Source organism: Genypterus blacodes, unplaced genomic scaffold, assembly GCF_046128005.1.
Source record: "Genypterus blacodes isolate CSIRO-AG114 ecotype Tasmania unplaced genomic scaffold, CSIRO-AGI_Gbla_v1 ptg000017l_1, whole genome shotgun sequence".
Classification (NCBI taxonomy): domain Eukaryota; kingdom Metazoa; phylum Chordata; class Actinopteri; order Ophidiiformes; family Ophidiidae; genus Genypterus; species Genypterus blacodes.
This window is the reverse complement of record NW_027466831.1, coordinates 1,553,362-1,569,025: the sequence shown is the minus strand read 5'-3', so window position 1 is coordinate 1,569,025 and position 15,664 is coordinate 1,553,362. Positions and strand designations below refer to the sequence as shown.

Sequence of the window (15,664 nt, the reverse complement as noted above, 5' to 3'; positions counted from 1 at the left end):
TAAGACAGTACTGAGTGTGTTTATGTTTTGTGAAGAGACACAGAATCAGAAACAAAGAGACATCTCTCTCTCATTTAATAACATGCAGCTCAATTGCTTTTGTATTATATGCATATCTTACTTACTTATTTAACTACCAAACTCAACACATTGTATGCAGTTACTCTATGATGATGATATGTAAGCTCAGATTCATTGTTTTGCTTCTTGTGGCACACAGGCGATGTAGTAAAGTGACATAACAGGGACAGCAGAAGGGCGTGAGGCCTTTCAGTCACTCTTGGTATTCACTGTTGACTTTGTTCCAATACTCAAGCGCTGTTTTTTTCAGAACAGGAAGGCTCATCAACCTTTGGCAGAGCTGGCTGGTGACACTCCTGTGTGCTATTACAAGCATCCATATATGATCAGTATAATTAAACAAGAGCGCATTGGCTTGTAACATCTCAGAGATGCCGATGCTGTGTCTGCTGTGCTGCGAACTCACCGGTCAGGCTCAACCGGTCTGGAAAGGGAAATGAATGGGAGCCTCTTCTTCACAGACGAAAGAAGTGTTTAGAATACGCGACACTATCATACAAGGCAACACCTGTGTGATAAATGTACTGAAGACAAAATACCTGGAGGTTCTTTGGTTTTCGCCTTCTGAGGAGTTGTTGCAGTTGGATTGTGGCTCAATGCGCATCTGTCACCTGCTGAATCTAAACAATTCCAGCAAGAAGGAGTGGAAGACAGATGACATGACAGGTGTGGGAGTGAACACCTGAGCAACCATAGCGCCGTACAGCTCACCTGTGATGACTGAGCCGGAGAGGTGACACATGCAGCCCATAAGGTGAGTCTTTTCCCTACTTTTGTGTCCTATCGAGAAGGTAACAGAGAACTGATCGCTGCTGTCTGCTTATTTGTTTGTTTCCTGTGTCAAATGAGCCAAGAGCCAATATTAGAAGCAATTAAAGCTACTAACAAGAACTCAGGACAGAGCGAAACCAAGCCGCCCACTGTGGAGCAACATTGCCAAAAGCATCGAGACAGATAATGTCTTAGATAGGAACGATGTCACCATGTCAAAATGATGAATGATGATGAATGAATGATGAATGATGAAAATGATCACCTTCATCTGGTGATAGGTTGACCTTTTCCCATAGATACTTTAGGCTGCAGTGATGCCAAAATCCCAGGAGCAGAGCCTGGATGAGGATGCAGTGTTCCTGCCTCTGACCGAGTCGTGTCCAGAGTTCCTCCATAGCGAGAGGGAGCGGAAGGCTGTGGAAAGACTCCTGAGTGCAGGTCCGGAAGCTTTCTACAGCTCCATCGGCGCCGAGCGCTCAGGATGCTTCCTCTCTCCTGAGGAAGTGAGCCAGATAAGCAGCTGGGCTCAGGACTATCACGTTAGCCAGGTTCAGGTGCAAAGGGAGGAGGGTGATGAAGAGGATGGCGACTCGCAAATGGGGGATTACTCCTCCACCTACTTCCCTGCTCACTCAGACACTCCCGCTCCATGTTTGGATTTAGGCTGGCCGGAAAGATTCTCCTGGCAGGGACGGGGATCTGTTACTGTCCACACCAACCCTCCTGCTGAGGAACAACCTCACATCAGGGAGATCATCCGCCGGCATTTGCAAAAGGCCAGCAAGGTACGCAAACATGACGTGCTTCATTTCACATTCCCAAAAAAAGTCTTGAGATGTGAATAATCCCGGCAATTACAGCTAACGTTTCACCGTGTGCTATGCAGGTAATTGCCATTGTGACAGACAAATTAACAGATGGTGCAGTCATAAAAGATTTACATAATGCTGCCTCCCGCGGCGTCCCTGTATACATCATCCTGAATCAAAGGTCTACTCAGGAGAAATTCATGCTCAACTGGCTCAGGCATCCGGTGAGTCACCTGCCGACAAATCAGCACACACCTACAGAGAGTACCACATCTTTGTGGATCAACCACCAAAAATTCTAATTTACCAAACACCAGGAGCCACACCTCTGGACTCTGCAGTCTTCAACTTTACTAGACAGAGCATCATTGTTTTTCGAGATCAAGTTGTCTTTTATCTTTCATATGTTCTACTTCTGTTTTCTCATTTACATAATTCACTTTTTTAAGCTGAAGTTGCAAATCAATAACATTCTGGGATCAATAATTTGTTTTCCCTGGACCACAAAAAATAATATTTTTTTTATCATTTATTTCCTTTAGATTGTTTTAGATGTTGTCTAGAATGTTGTCTTTTTAGGTGACAGTGATTTAGACCCCAGGTGTTAACAGATCAACCAAAAGTATACAAATCAGACATCTTTCTCTCTAAAACACAAGATATCTTTAAAGCTCATCTGTTCATCTGCATAATCAAAACTTGACACTCTACTTGTGTATCTTATAAACTGGATACATTGTTTATTATGATGTTCGGAATGTAAAAGTGTTTGAAGCAACACACAGATAAACTGGTTGCACAGCTTTCAGTGCAGCTTTCTGCTGAGAACGAACAAAGGGAAGAGATGAGTGACAGAACAGAATGACAGGTTCTCTCTCTGTAGCTGGGCTGCTTATAACTCTCAATGATGATCAATATATCTAAAGTATTCTCTCTTCCCTGGCTCGCTCAGAACATGCAGGTCCGTGTTCTGGGAGGGAAAACCTTCTGCACAAGGAAGGGCAGAATGGTGGTGGGGGAAATGAAAGACAAGTTCCTTCTGGTGGATTTAGAGACGGTGATTCATGGCAGCTACAGGTAAACAATCACATCTTTCATCACGTTCCTTTCACGGTTTCACACACACACACGCACACTTACACACGCACACACACACACACGCGCACACACGCACACGCACACACACACACACACACACACGCACACACACACACACACACACACACACACAGACACACACACACACACACACACAGAAAGAGAAGAGAAATGGCTTGACAGGCTGTGTTTGTGCTCTATAGCCTCACATGGACAGACGCCCACCTGCACAGGCAGCTGATCACCGTTCTGAAGGGCCCAGCTGTTGAATCGTTCGATAAAGAATTCCGGATCCTTTTTGCCGCCTCGCTCCCCATCCCAGAAACGCAGAGGGGTGACGGTCTCCATCTCGACAGCAACCATAGGATTAAAGACTTTTCCCATCTCAATTTTTTAAATCAGCTCTCCATGGAGCCTGAGAGTATCGGCCCTCCATCTCCACCCGCTGACTGCCCACTGGACTGGGAGGCCATGGGAGTGATCCAAAGAGACGGTTTCTTCCCAGGCAGTCCAGTCAATCATTACCAGGAAATCATGGCGATAGAAAAGCCTCTGGAAAACAATATTCAGTTTCAAACAAACACACCAGTTATGGAAAAAGTTTCCTATAACAGAAACCGATTTCCGGAACAGGGAGGGTATACGTAAGTATTAGTGCTATAGGTTTATTATATAAGTAAACCCATAATAATAATCTGTGTTATTGTTTCATTCCAATATTTGAATTACGTCAACCTGTTATCTTCAAAACGGAAAATGCAAGGTCGGCACTCCTCTAGGGGCCGTTCATAATAAGTACTTTTGCTCACTTTTAGTAGAATTTTATATGCAATATGTCATGATTCCATTGTGCTATTACTACATTTACTTTGGTAAAAGGTCTTAGTACTTTTCCACCACCGGCTAGAATTAACTGAAGAATTCCGTCTGTCTTTACATTCTCTGCATTCTCTTTTTTGCCTGTTTTTTGTCTGTTTTCACTAGTTTTATTCTCCTTTCTTTGCACATTGCAGGATACATGAAGACACCCCAGAGATAAACAGTATGCGAGATAGATCACCAAGTTTCAGGTAAGTCATGAACAAATTGTCCGTTTTGATCGCTCGTGCATGTTGATCATTGTTGTGCTTTTCTGTTTTGATCTGATCTGATTATTTCCACAGCAACACACATTCCTACAAAACAATCAACCTCCCCTCACCAGAATTGACCACAGATAGACAGAAAAGGTAAAAAAAAATTAAAAAAAAGGAAGGAAAGAAAGGCAAATAATCTCACAGTGACTTTGGGAAATGTGATTGCAAAGTGAATGTTTTTTTTTTCCATCAAGCAGGATCGAACAAAAAATTGGGCTTTCCATTTCCAGGCAGAACTCCAAGGAAAGGATCCCTAACCTAGATGACAGAACAACAACAAGACCTGAGGAAGAAAGTCAAGAGCAAACACACAATATGGGCTTCTCCTTCAACCACAGGAGAGAGAGGTCGAAGAGGGACAGCATTTTGGAGGAGAATGAGGAGAGCAGCGTGAATGAAAGCTTCAAGGCTGAAAACACACCATCCTCTCGAGTATGTCGCCTACACTGTCCCCATCAAAACACAGGACTCAGCTCATCATCGACAACCAAACCCAAAACTAAAACTTTTCTTCCAACAGAAACCCTTGATCCTGAAGGTGCCGCAGACTGACTCCTTCGGCTCTCTGAGTGACATCATGAGGAGGCTCCAGGCCCAGCCAAGCGTGGCAGCAGAGCACAGGAAGGGGTCAAAGTCAGAGCTGACCCGGTCCATGATGGACCTGAGTCCGCACATGAGCCGTGAGGAAAGAGGATCCACGCTGCCAAGGCTGCAAACCAGCGTATGTTTCCTTTTATCGTCACGTTCTACATCTTCACTATGCAACTGCAATAAGAAATGACTTAAACAGACAACATCAAGTATTTAGATCGAGCAAAAAGAGATTAAAAAGATGGACATATTACCTGTATACCTTATACTGTGTACCTCACAGCAGGACCCTTATATCACAAGTATTTGACATTGTACATCAATAATTCTTAAGCATTGACAATTTCAGGGTCAATGATTGATGCATCTCTACATGTAAATGCTGTGAAAGTGCAACATTTGCCTCAGACAAAATGTGGACTTTTCTAATGGAGCTTCAATTCCCCATTCACACACTTTCATTCTGCTTTTCATTGGTAGAACTTTGACACCAGTACAGCGACCCCTCTTCTTGCTCTGATGAAGAAGAGGAACGAAGATGCTAAATCCCTGCTCTTCAGAACTCAAATCTCCTTCCAGCCCAACAACAGGCCTCGCAGCTACAGTTTTATGGACTGGAGGAAGCCTCGGAAAGACAGGGAGGAAGGACTGGAATGAAGGATGAAAGAAATAAACAATAAACAATCAAATAAACAATGTTCTCCATTAAAAACAGCTGCAGGGATACCTGGAGCCATTACAACCTCTGCAGTGTTAAATACCTCTAAAAAGCCGCAACTGGCGGTAATACAGTACACATTCAACAACAGAGAAACAGAGAAAGTGAGATTACATGATTATAGTTGCTACATGAACATTACAAATGTAAAGACCAAACTAACTGTGAGTATGTAGTAATAAGCAAATATTACTATCTTAGTCTGATGTCATGATTTGAACTGATCTGATTCTAACTGGATGTAATGATTTGACGTCTCCTTGAACCTCAGCGTCTCCCTGTTTATTATGTCTGAGGATTCAGGTATATTTGCAATAAAAACATAAATTATGAAGAGTGATTGCAGCAGTGCTTTAATTTTAGACAGTGTTTTAATTAATTAAACAAAAGTCTGATGAAGTATTACTTTATTTTACCACAACTCACAGCAGGAATAGATAGTTGTTATTCCCGATATTGAAACTGCCCCAGATCCTCTTTATTGTTGCAGGTCAAACTAGTGACCACTAGGTGGCGGTCGCAACAAGCAGCGAAGAACAAACTCGGCATAGAAGAAGACAATACGGAAGCACATGGGAGTCTAAGCAATGTGTTAACACGACTGCATCTGGAGTTTGAGTGTTTTAGTTTATTTTAATCAACAGATTCAAACACTATAGTTTGTTCGAACGCTTCGTGTGAACTTTGCCATCATGGTTCGAGCGAGAAGGTGAGTTGCTAATGTATCTAATGTTTCAATAACTGCACAGCACGGTTTGTTTTCTGGTGTACAAACAGACAAAGAGTGAAGTATTTAATCTAATCATCTCTGAAAAAGCACAAACGAGGTAGAGACTAACTGAGGTTAGCGTTACAGGGAAACGTTCGTACTCATTTGTAATTTGTAACTAATCAACAGTTCAAATTATTTGCACGTGTGTGAAAGTCTAACTCGAACTGCTCTTTGTCTGTAACTGCTCAGGGCCAAATCAACTCCGAGGCCCAAACGGTCAGAGCAGTTTGATGCTGATGACCCAGAAGCCTACAAGGACATGCCGGTGCCTGATAAGGTCAGAGGTCACAGCCTCAATACTCAATATGGCCTCAATGTCCATTACAATGAGTCAAGAGTAACAATATCCTGATGTAAACATGGCTGATGTGTTATGAACTTGTTGTCTCTTCATTGTTTTCTAGAAATCTTCACTGTACTTCAAAGACAAAATTGACGTGTACCACGATGAAAAGATCGCGGTGAGTTTCCATCATCATCTTCATTCCTATGATAAATGTCTTTCCTGCTTTTCTTCATCTCTTGCATTTTCTTTCTCCGCAGAAACTTCTGGCCCGTGGCGTTCAGATGGAGAGTGAGGAGGAGGAGCTGGATGAAGAGGTGATTGATGATTGTTAAGCTGTTTCTCTTGGAATTTCTGCACGACATCAGCCGGTTTAAACCTGATCTGATTTTCGTAGGAAGAAGTGATGGCACTGGACGATTCAGAGGAAGATGATGAGGAAGATGGGACGGATATGGAAAGTGATCTAGAGGGGAAGAAGGAGGAAGGTAATAACATATCTGAATGAACTTCTATTGCTGTTCAGTCTCCGACTCACAGTATTGTGTTTGAACTCCTCTTCCTCAGATCTTCCTCATGAACTGGCCTGGGGCACCAAGAAGAAGATGTTTTACGACTCTGACTATGTTTCTACCAGTAAGTAGTTTTTTTTATCTCTCCTGACCATATTGAGGCTTCTCCTGGTCATTTCGTTGCCTTTGTTGCTAACGATTGCCGAAATGATGTCATTACAGAGGGGAGAACGCAAGAAGAGCTGGAAGCAGAGGAGGAGGAAGAGGAAGTAGAGGCTAAAAACATCCAAAAGCGTTTAGCAGAAAATCTTAGCGAGGAGGATTATGATTTAAACCTGTTCAAGGTAAACTTGTCGCAAACGTTTCCCTTCACACGTGCAGTTAGTTTGACATGTGAGGATGAAGAATGTTTACCTTCCGCCTTCATCCGTCTGTCAACATGAAGGAGTTTGCTGTGGAGGAAAAGGACGAAGAGAAGAGCGGAGAAAAAGAAGAGAGGATCGTGAAAGACCTGAAGGAGATGTCCAAGAAGGAGAAGATGAAGCTGCTAAAGAAGGAGTCGCCCGAGCTGCTGGAACTCATTCAGGACTTCAAAGCAAAGGTTACTCTCACTCACACACTCACTCACTTACTTCAAGTCTAATGTCTCAGTCAGTGATTGATGTGGTTGCTCTATGTGCTTTAGCTTACAGAGCTGAAGGAGGAGCTCCAGCCGCTGGTGCAGATGGTGAACGATGGTCTGATCCCAGCAGGAAAGGTGCGACTTGCTGTGACATCATCAATATTCATGCAATGCACTTTTTGTTTAACAAGCCGCTGTGCAAATGGGCTCTTTGTTTTCCTATTCAACACCATATTGAATTCACTAAAGAGTCTGATTCCATTTTCATTCTGCGTTCTAAAGGGTGCCGACTACCTGAAGACAAAACAGCAACTTTATCTCAAGTAAGTTGAAAGTGTGTGTGTGTGTGTGTGTGTGTGTGTGTGTGTGTGTGTGTGTGTGTGTGTGTGTGTGTGTGTGTGTGTGTGTGTGTGTGTGTGTGTGTGTGTGTGTGTGTGTGTGTGTGTGTGTGTGTGTGTGTGTGTGTCACATTCTTCTCTCTCTCCGATGTGCAGCAGTGGCTAATCTTTGCTTGTCTCCCAGTTACTGCACAAACATCAGCTTCTACTTGGTGCTGAAAGCGAAAAGGATCCCGGCTCACAACCACCCGGTGATCGAGAGGCTGCTCACCTACAGGAATGTGAGTCGTGTTGTCAGTTGCTACACGTATGCGCAATGAGGCAATCTTCCCCCTCAAATATCGCACATACACCATCATTGACATAAATCTCACCCGTCTGTTCTCTGTCTGACTTGGTCCCGGTTGCCTGTTTGCAGCTCATCAATGAACTCGCCGCAGTAGATGCCCGGCTCGCCCCGCAGCTCCGCCGGCTACTAGCCTGCAAGCAGAAAGAAAAGGCCCCCGGCAGGGTGACAGAGGGCAAACAGACTGGAGGCTCCAGTAAGAAGGACCAGGTGAGATTGAGGCTTCAGCCCTCTCAGCTCCTCTCCACCCAGAGAGCTGAAGGATGTTCTCGTCCCTCAGCTCCTGCCGCGTTAGTAACTCTGCTTCGTTTGCTCAGGTGTTTGCAGAGGCGGCGCCCGAGACCGCGCAGGACTCGGACTCCGAGATGGATGAGGAGGCGGCGTTGCAGTTCTACAGAGGAGTGGAGCAGCGGCTGAAACAGAAGAGGAAGAGCACAAGCAAAGATCCCGAGGAGTGAGTACCGACCTTTGTGTTTAAGCCACAAAGACATAGAAGCGAGTGGGGATCTAATGTGTTTGATGTCTCTTCAGGCAAATGGAGGGTGAGGGCGAGGACGAAGACGAAGATCCAGATGCTAAGAGAGGCATCACTTACCAGGTAAAGTGACGGGAAACATGCCAATGAGTTCTGAGGCCATTACTTACTGCAAAGATGTTATAAGTATGATGAACCTCTTATCTACTTCTAATCAATTCCAGATGGCCAAGAACAGAGGTCTCACACCAAAGAGGAAGAAGATCGACCGCAATCCCAGAGTCAAGCACAGGGAGAAGTTCAGGCGCGCCAAGATCCGCAGAAAGGGACAGGTAATCCACATCGCACTTACAATGTCCCCGCACTGTCCCCGACGTGTCCGGGGCTCCACAGTACTGACGCCAAATGTCCCGTCCGCAACGTTCCGCAGGTCCGCGAGGTCCGCCGGGAGGAGGTGAGATACAGCGGCGAGATGTCCGGCATCCGCGCAGGAGTCAAGAAGAGCGTCAAGCTTAAGTAGCCGGGATGTAACGAGGGACACACCGCCGGGCGTCGCTTCGGAAACGAGACTCATCCAACGGACTAATCGTAAAGTGACGTCACCGGTCGGCCATCAGCCGTCATTGTGCAGAACGCAGTGAAACCCTACTGTTTGTGTTGTGAATAAATGTTGAATAACGAGAACAGAAACTGTTCATTTGTACTTTTTTAAAGCAGAAGAAGAAGCTTTTATAAAAAAACAGCATTCATCTGAACACACCAACTTGTTGCATCATCAAAGGCCCTAAGCACTGACATTCCTTTTGCACTTATACAGTTTAGTTTGGGAGTCAAAGATCTCCAAAGGGACTTAAGACTAGATATAATATTTTCAGCTTTAGTAAGAAACAAAACTACATGTCTTACATACAGGATGATAGACCAGCTGCAGCGGGACCGTAACACACACACCTCAGTCCCTCTATTGAGATATGAAGTGTGTGTGTGCTGATGTCAAGTTGCTGACTATCCTCTCCTCTATCTCCACGTCCTCCTCCACTTCCTGCTCTGTTAGGACGAGCTCATGCTTTGCATCGGGGGTCACCACCACCACGTAACCTCGTCTGGTGTCCAGCACGTTGGCCACCACCGCCTGGTGCCTATACGTGTCCAGAGCCCGGCGAGCTTTGTCCAGCAGGATGGCCGGGTCCGTCTCCAGCTTGAAGGACGTGACGAAAGCCTGCGGGGCCCAGTCCTTCACCAGCGGGGACAGGATCTTGGGGACCATTTTCATGCTGATCTGGAGGACGGAGGGAGAGGTCAGTGAATGCACAAAAGCTGCACGTGTTGCATGCTGGGGTCATTTCATTTGACTTCACTCACCTGGAGAGGCCCGTTGGAAGACTGGATTTTGTGCTCGGGCATGTCGGACGCTGGTATATAGAAATCGGACACGGCTGCGGCCAAGTAAAACATGGCTTTGGATCCTGAGTGAGTAAAGATGAAAGGGGATGTTATGAGTGTGTATTACGTCAACCTGTGAGATGAGGTCAATCAGTCAGTACCTATTGTGCTGAGCGCCTGTGCTGCAGCTTTGAGGAGGTGCAGGTACTCCGACAAAGTGCTGAATTCGATCGGTAGAACAAGTCCGGCTTCTTTGACTTCCTGATACCGCCGCAGCACTTTGGCCACGTTGGGGAGCGCCTGCTGGCTGACCACCACCACCTCCTCCTCTGCTGCTGAGCCCTCAGATGCTGCTCCTCCTCCTCCATCCCTGAACTGCAGGGCATCCAGCAGGTTGACGGTGGAGAACATGCGTGTGTACGGGCACAGGGAGCGATGCCTGTGCAGGAAGACCACGGCGTAGCCGGAGTCTATGAAGTGCTCAGCTGAGACGGCTCCTCGCCTGCCGCTGCTGAAGTTGTCTAGGAAGCGGACCGTGCGGGACTCCAAGGGGACTTTGGTGCCTCCAGATGTGATGAGGACCACCCGACCACCAGCCGCCCCGTGCCGCTGAACAAACGCAGTCATCCTCTCTTTGACCTCCTCCACGTGGGAGGGGACAGCAAACTCCTCCGCGAGCTTCCCGTCTATGGACGAAGCTCGGGGTTCTGCCATCATCACCTAGGAAACGACATCAGGGAGACGGGATGTGGTAGATGCAGTGTGTTTAGAGACACAGTGAGTAGATACATAGAGAGTGAAGGGATGGAACTTAAAGCATTTCTATATTTGGAGTTTCTGCTTTAACACATTTGAAATCACATTAATTTGTATTTGCAGCTCCTCTTTTGTTTTCTAACAGGTTTTGAGATAAGCAACAAAATTTAACTAAACTCTTCACAACAATGTATTTTTCTTTAGATTTGGGTAAATTTTATAGTTTATGCTTATTTATTTTTAAATGCATTATGCTACATACTTACACGGACTTTGATCATAAACCTTAACCTGAGCACAATACGTTGCTCTCACAGTTTGTTTGTATGTCTGATAATACTGCACACAATCTCGTTTCAATTCATGCATATCGTTTGACAATATACTAGATTTGTGTTAAATTCCACATTGTTGGTGGTCTTAACTTTAATCTGCAGTTGGAGGTGTAACTCCTCCTGCGCGAGTGTTTATAAAATAACACCACGTACCTGCTGATTGTCAATAATCTCCCACGTGCTGCAATCGGAACCTGATTGAGACAAAAGTAGCGTGATCGGTAATTGACAATAACAGCTAAAGACAACAGCGATCCAGCACCGACTGAAGCCTCCAGCTGCTTGTCACAACAGCAGCATTTCCTACAGGCGACCGTGTTCTTCTTCTTATAGTGTGTGTGCGGCGAAACGGTACAATACCCCCATCTAGTGGTGCGGAGTGGGACCGGGCTTGATGGCTGAAGTTGCAGGCTAAATGTAAACATGACATGCAGTGTGCCACATGTTATGTTGGGAAGGTAAATGAAAAAAAAATGATAATCTCAATAAACATATGGACCAAAATAGAACAGGGATAGAATAAAGAATAGTAAGAATAGTCAAACTACTCTTCAGAAAAAACAAAGGAACAATATACAATAGAATACATCACTGTGAAAGAAGTGTCAGTAACCGGTTTTGTACTGTTCTACGTAATACTTTATAACTCACTATATACTCATCACAGAATCACAGAAATTGAGTAAATTGAAGAAGGTGAAGATTAATTTTTTTTAATGATCACATGTAGGGCTCAGGCGACTGCATAAACGTGCGTCGATTGCGCGTCGCAATGACGTCAGATGCGCCAGGTAAAGCTATGGGCTAAACCGGAGAACAAGCTGCGGTGAAAAAAGTGTATAAGAGTATTTAAGACAGACACTGAATAATATAGTGTCATGTAAACTCTGCAAAATTGAAATGGCTTTTACAGCAGTTCAACTGTAGAACGAACACCTTAAGCGAAAGCATCCTGGAGCGAGTTGGCAAGACTGCAGCAACACAGCGACGTAAGTTCTGTTCTGTTCTGTACCACCTGAGCATGATAAATGAACGTGTTTCTGTTTGCGGTATCGTGAGTGAGTTAAATGCCGAACTATGTTACTCTGGACACGCGGAGACCCGTGACCCAATAGAGAGAGAGAGAAGGTGAGAGAGGGAGGGGGAGAGTGTGTGTGCTTGGGTGTTGTTTGTGTTATTGAGATATGATTGAGATTGCAAGTTTTAGTTTTTCTTGTGTTCCTGAAATTGGACTAATTTCACTGCAAGATTATTTTTATGTTGAGCTGAGGTTGCACAGCTACTTCTTCTAACGTGATTTGAATACTACATTGCCTCGTTTATTTTTGTTGTTGGGTTGCCAATTGCAGATTGCACTCGGATCACTTGTACTTGAATTGCATAAACACTTGCTTTTAGGTGGGACTGTAAAACGCAGATGATCAGTTACAACAGTTAAAAGAAGATGATTTAATACAATATTGAAATATTAATGAGGCAAGTTAGATATTTATTTTGGGTAAATGAATTGTTAAAATGAATGAGTAATACAAAATAATCTGTAGATTAATCAACTAATAGGGACTGTAGATTAATTGTTAGGTATCGTTAGGTCAGTGGTTCTCAAACTTTTTGGACGGTGGTCCTGGTGGCCGGAAATAATCTAAAAGCAAAAACGTATTGTTCGTGACTGAATTTTTCTTTCGATTTACAATGATCCTTTTGCCGTGTGAATAGTCTTCTTTTCCTCAATTTTCCCTCACTTCTTGTCAACAAGTGTACCAAATGTGAGATAGTCCTCTAAAAGTACTCAGTTTTCTAGAAGTGGATTCTGTATACAAATAATCAACTTTATTGAACAATTAAGGTGCAGAAAAGGCTGAGTGACTGTTTTGTCTATTGTTTAGGGCCAATTACCATCGGATAAGGAAACAAATCATGTTGCCTGCTTCTGCAAAGGCTTTTGTTAAGATAATGCCAAATACCAGTAAAATGTGTTCATACTGGCAGAGGGAAGATGTAAGCTCACATATTGCCACTAGGTGGATGTGCAGGATCTTGTGAGAAGTGAGTGTGTCTACATCTACTTTCAGTGAAGAGCTTTGTAGCTTGATTGCAGCCTGTAACTCCTTATGTATATCAAGCTTAATGTCCAGACTTCTGTCCTGTAACGAGGAGTAGCTGAGAGAAATTAAACTAAAGTACCATTCCAAATGAAGCTGAAATCATTTCAGTGCCTCGTTTTGACTCCATGGTCTGACGTGGAACACATCTCCTTTAGTATTACAGTAAATAAAAGATGATATAAATAGGTTTATTTATATATATATATATATATATATAGTTATAGCCATTTCTAAACAAATTCAGTTTCTGTGGTGCTGTTTAATGACACTATTTCAAACAGTGCAGTTGTAAGAAAAAAATGTTTTTCAAGATCATTATTTGGTCTTAAATCAGGCATTAGGAACAGAACTGTGTTGTTTGCTTCATGCAGAGCACAACTGCATACTGAGCGCTTTGATGCTGATGTTTACCTGTTGCAAGGATACAGAAAAATATGTGTGGACACACTTATAAGGTGAGCTTGTAGGTTCATACTCGCCACTTAAGTTCTGAAGCACTGACCTGTGAGTCCATGTGTTGTTTTGGATCCATTGCTCCAACCAACAAAAACAATTTGAAAGAGAACAGAACAGGTTCAGATTTGAGGGGGGGGGGGATAAGATTATGCAGAAGGCACCTATAACATCTGTTATGATGTAATTGATGACTATCACAACATCTTGAGTTTGAATATATCTCCCAGTGAAAGCAACATATAGCTCGGCTTCATTATTGATTGATCATGTCCAAATCTTAAGAAAGCTGCTGCTGTTCTGTTTATTAATGTGCACATTCTGTGTTTGTGTTCTGCATTAATGAGTGTGTGCACATGTTTTTTCTTTTCATCTCCTTTTCTCACAGCATCTGTTATCATACATTAGAATGATAGATGATCGTTTCTTAGCGTGGAAGGGAAAGTAATGATCTTTTAATAAATCGCATAGAAATGGGGTCACATCATTAACAGGTGTAGCAAAGGAAAATAGGTGTGAAAGGCACACTGGTGAAGGTTCTCTGAACTGTGTGTGTGTGTGTTCCTGTCTTTATAGAGGTTCAAGGAGGGGACATTCGCTATATGTGTGTGGATATGCGTCTCTAATATCTCCTCAGCTAAAGAGTGATGCTTCCACTGGTAACGATGGCGACGGCGGCTGTGATTTGATCATTTGCGTTGAATTGTCTCCCGCCTCACTCGGTGGCAGAAGAGTGATAGAAGTCACGTTTCACAGCGTCAGTCCCCTTTTCTCCACTGCTCCTTTCATGCCTTTGATGCCTAAGAAAAGTAATTACGTGAAGCCGGAGTACAGAGCCATTTATTTGGTGTCATATTTCTCTTTCTGGTGTATTTTCACATTTCTCTCTCCATCTATGCTAAGAGCTCTGAATGAATGAGTCACTGCTGTAACGGATACTAAATTTATTCTGCAACCTTCTCGTTGCGTTCTTCCGCCCTAGTGTAGGTTGTCCAAAACAATATTTCATTCTTCTCAGGAAGTGAATCATCTTCACTTCGTTTTACTTACACTTAGTTTATTTAATGACCTTTAAAAGTATGCAAAGATTGGCACAAATTCTAATAACAGCATCACACCTTTAACACAGCAGCAAAAAAAGAGAATCTTAAACCTGAGGGAGGTTGGAATATCATTTTCCAACAATGTTCTTGAAGCAAACTATAATTTTTGTGTCATTTGATAAAGAATCATTTGGAACCACTTACAGCTAGCTACTGCATATCATTAGCGTAGCATGGCATATGTCACTGAAATGGTCTCTAATGGTTAAACATCTGCTCACAGGAAGGTCTTTGCACCGACACTGACACTTAAACAGAACTATAGAAACTTTGCAACCACACAGCCTATTTGACAAACGGTAGCACATAAATCCAGTGTTTCTAGCAAATAAATTCACTTTACTTTGCCGATTACGGTGTCTGACTACTGCAGCAGTGAAAACCAGTCAAAATGCACGATAAGCCACAAGCCAGGGGTTGAGTTGCTGCAGGCGAGTGAACAGTCGTCTACTCCAATTAGGACCAGAACCAGCATTCGGCTACTCACTTACTTACAAGTTGCGTAACTGGGCTGCAGTTCTTGCATATCCAACGATTAGTTTCTGCCTTTGCACATATTTCATCATCACAGAAAGGAAAAGAGGACGTTGTCTCTCGGCACTGCATGTCCATTTTGATGATAGAATAACAGGCTAGGCATAGCTCCATTTGTCTGTGCTATGTACGTACTGTATCTCTCCTTCCAGACATTTGCTTCTCGTCTTTCCTTTCCTCCTCCTCTGCCTCTTCATCATGTTTGCCAATGTTCCCTTTTGACACACTGGTATGAACAGCTAATGAGGGACGATCCATAGTCAAACTGGGAGAACAGCGAGACGTTAGCTTGCTCTTGTACTGGATGTACATTGCTTTCCTTCCAGTGGTGTAACACTAACACATCCTTACATTATTTCAAAATGATACACAGTCTCTACTTAACAGTCATGGAGTTGCTGGCAGGGATTGTTTAACTTTGTTGTCGTGCATTACTCACT

The 15,664-nt window shown here is 43.7% G+C and overlaps 3 protein-coding genes across 6 annotated transcripts; 2 read left to right on the top strand and 1 right to left on the bottom strand.

The window, feature by feature from the left end:
- Positions 1–528: 528 nt before the first annotated feature.
- On the top strand, positions 529–5,544 carry fam83e (family with sequence similarity 83 member E). Of its 4 annotated transcripts, none has more exons than XM_076141439.1 (10): positions 529–835; positions 1,152–1,640; positions 1,742–1,888; positions 2,617–2,741; positions 2,966–3,406; positions 3,776–3,832; positions 3,926–3,991; positions 4,129–4,330; positions 4,419–4,619; positions 4,970–5,544. In XM_076141439.1, exons 2-10 carry the CDS (start codon positions 1,170–1,172, stop codon positions 5,144–5,146), a joined length of 1,887 nt encoding a protein of 628 aa, XP_075997554.1. In that variant the 5' UTR covers positions 529–835; positions 1,152–1,169; the 3' UTR covers positions 5,147–5,544. The 4 variants fall into 4 exon arrangements, with proteins under 4 accessions (XP_075997554.1, XP_075997553.1, XP_075997551.1 ...); XM_076141438.1 differs by having other exon boundaries at positions 4,096–4,330; XM_076141436.1 differs by having other exon boundaries at positions 4,093–4,330.
- Positions 5,545–5,762: 218 nt separating this feature from the next.
- utp3 (UTP3 small subunit processome component) lies at positions 5,763–9,233 on the top strand. Its single transcript, XM_076141322.1, has 16 exons — positions 5,763–5,916; positions 6,169–6,256; positions 6,384–6,440; positions 6,523–6,579; positions 6,660–6,750; positions 6,830–6,898; positions 6,997–7,118; positions 7,220–7,375; positions 7,460–7,531; positions 7,679–7,719; positions 7,919–8,015; positions 8,153–8,290; positions 8,398–8,534; positions 8,612–8,678; positions 8,780–8,887; positions 8,986–9,233. The coding sequence occupies exons 1-16, from the start codon at positions 5,900–5,902 to the stop codon at positions 9,073–9,075; spliced, it is 1,407 nt and encodes a 468-aa protein (XP_075997437.1). The 5' UTR covers positions 5,763–5,899; the 3' UTR covers positions 9,076–9,233.
- A 19-nt stretch (positions 9,234–9,252) lies between these two features.
- Positions 9,253–11,346, bottom strand: ppcs (phosphopantothenoylcysteine synthetase). The gene is made up of 4 exons (XM_076141321.1): positions 11,183–11,346; positions 10,100–10,658; positions 9,918–10,021; positions 9,253–9,834 (listed from the first exon to the last, which is right to left on the bottom strand). Exons 2-4 carry the CDS (start codon positions 10,653–10,655, stop codon positions 9,517–9,519), a joined length of 978 nt encoding a protein of 325 aa, XP_075997436.1. The 5' UTR covers positions 10,656–10,658; positions 11,183–11,346; the 3' UTR covers positions 9,253–9,516.
- Positions 11,347–15,664: the final 4,318 nt, after the last annotated feature.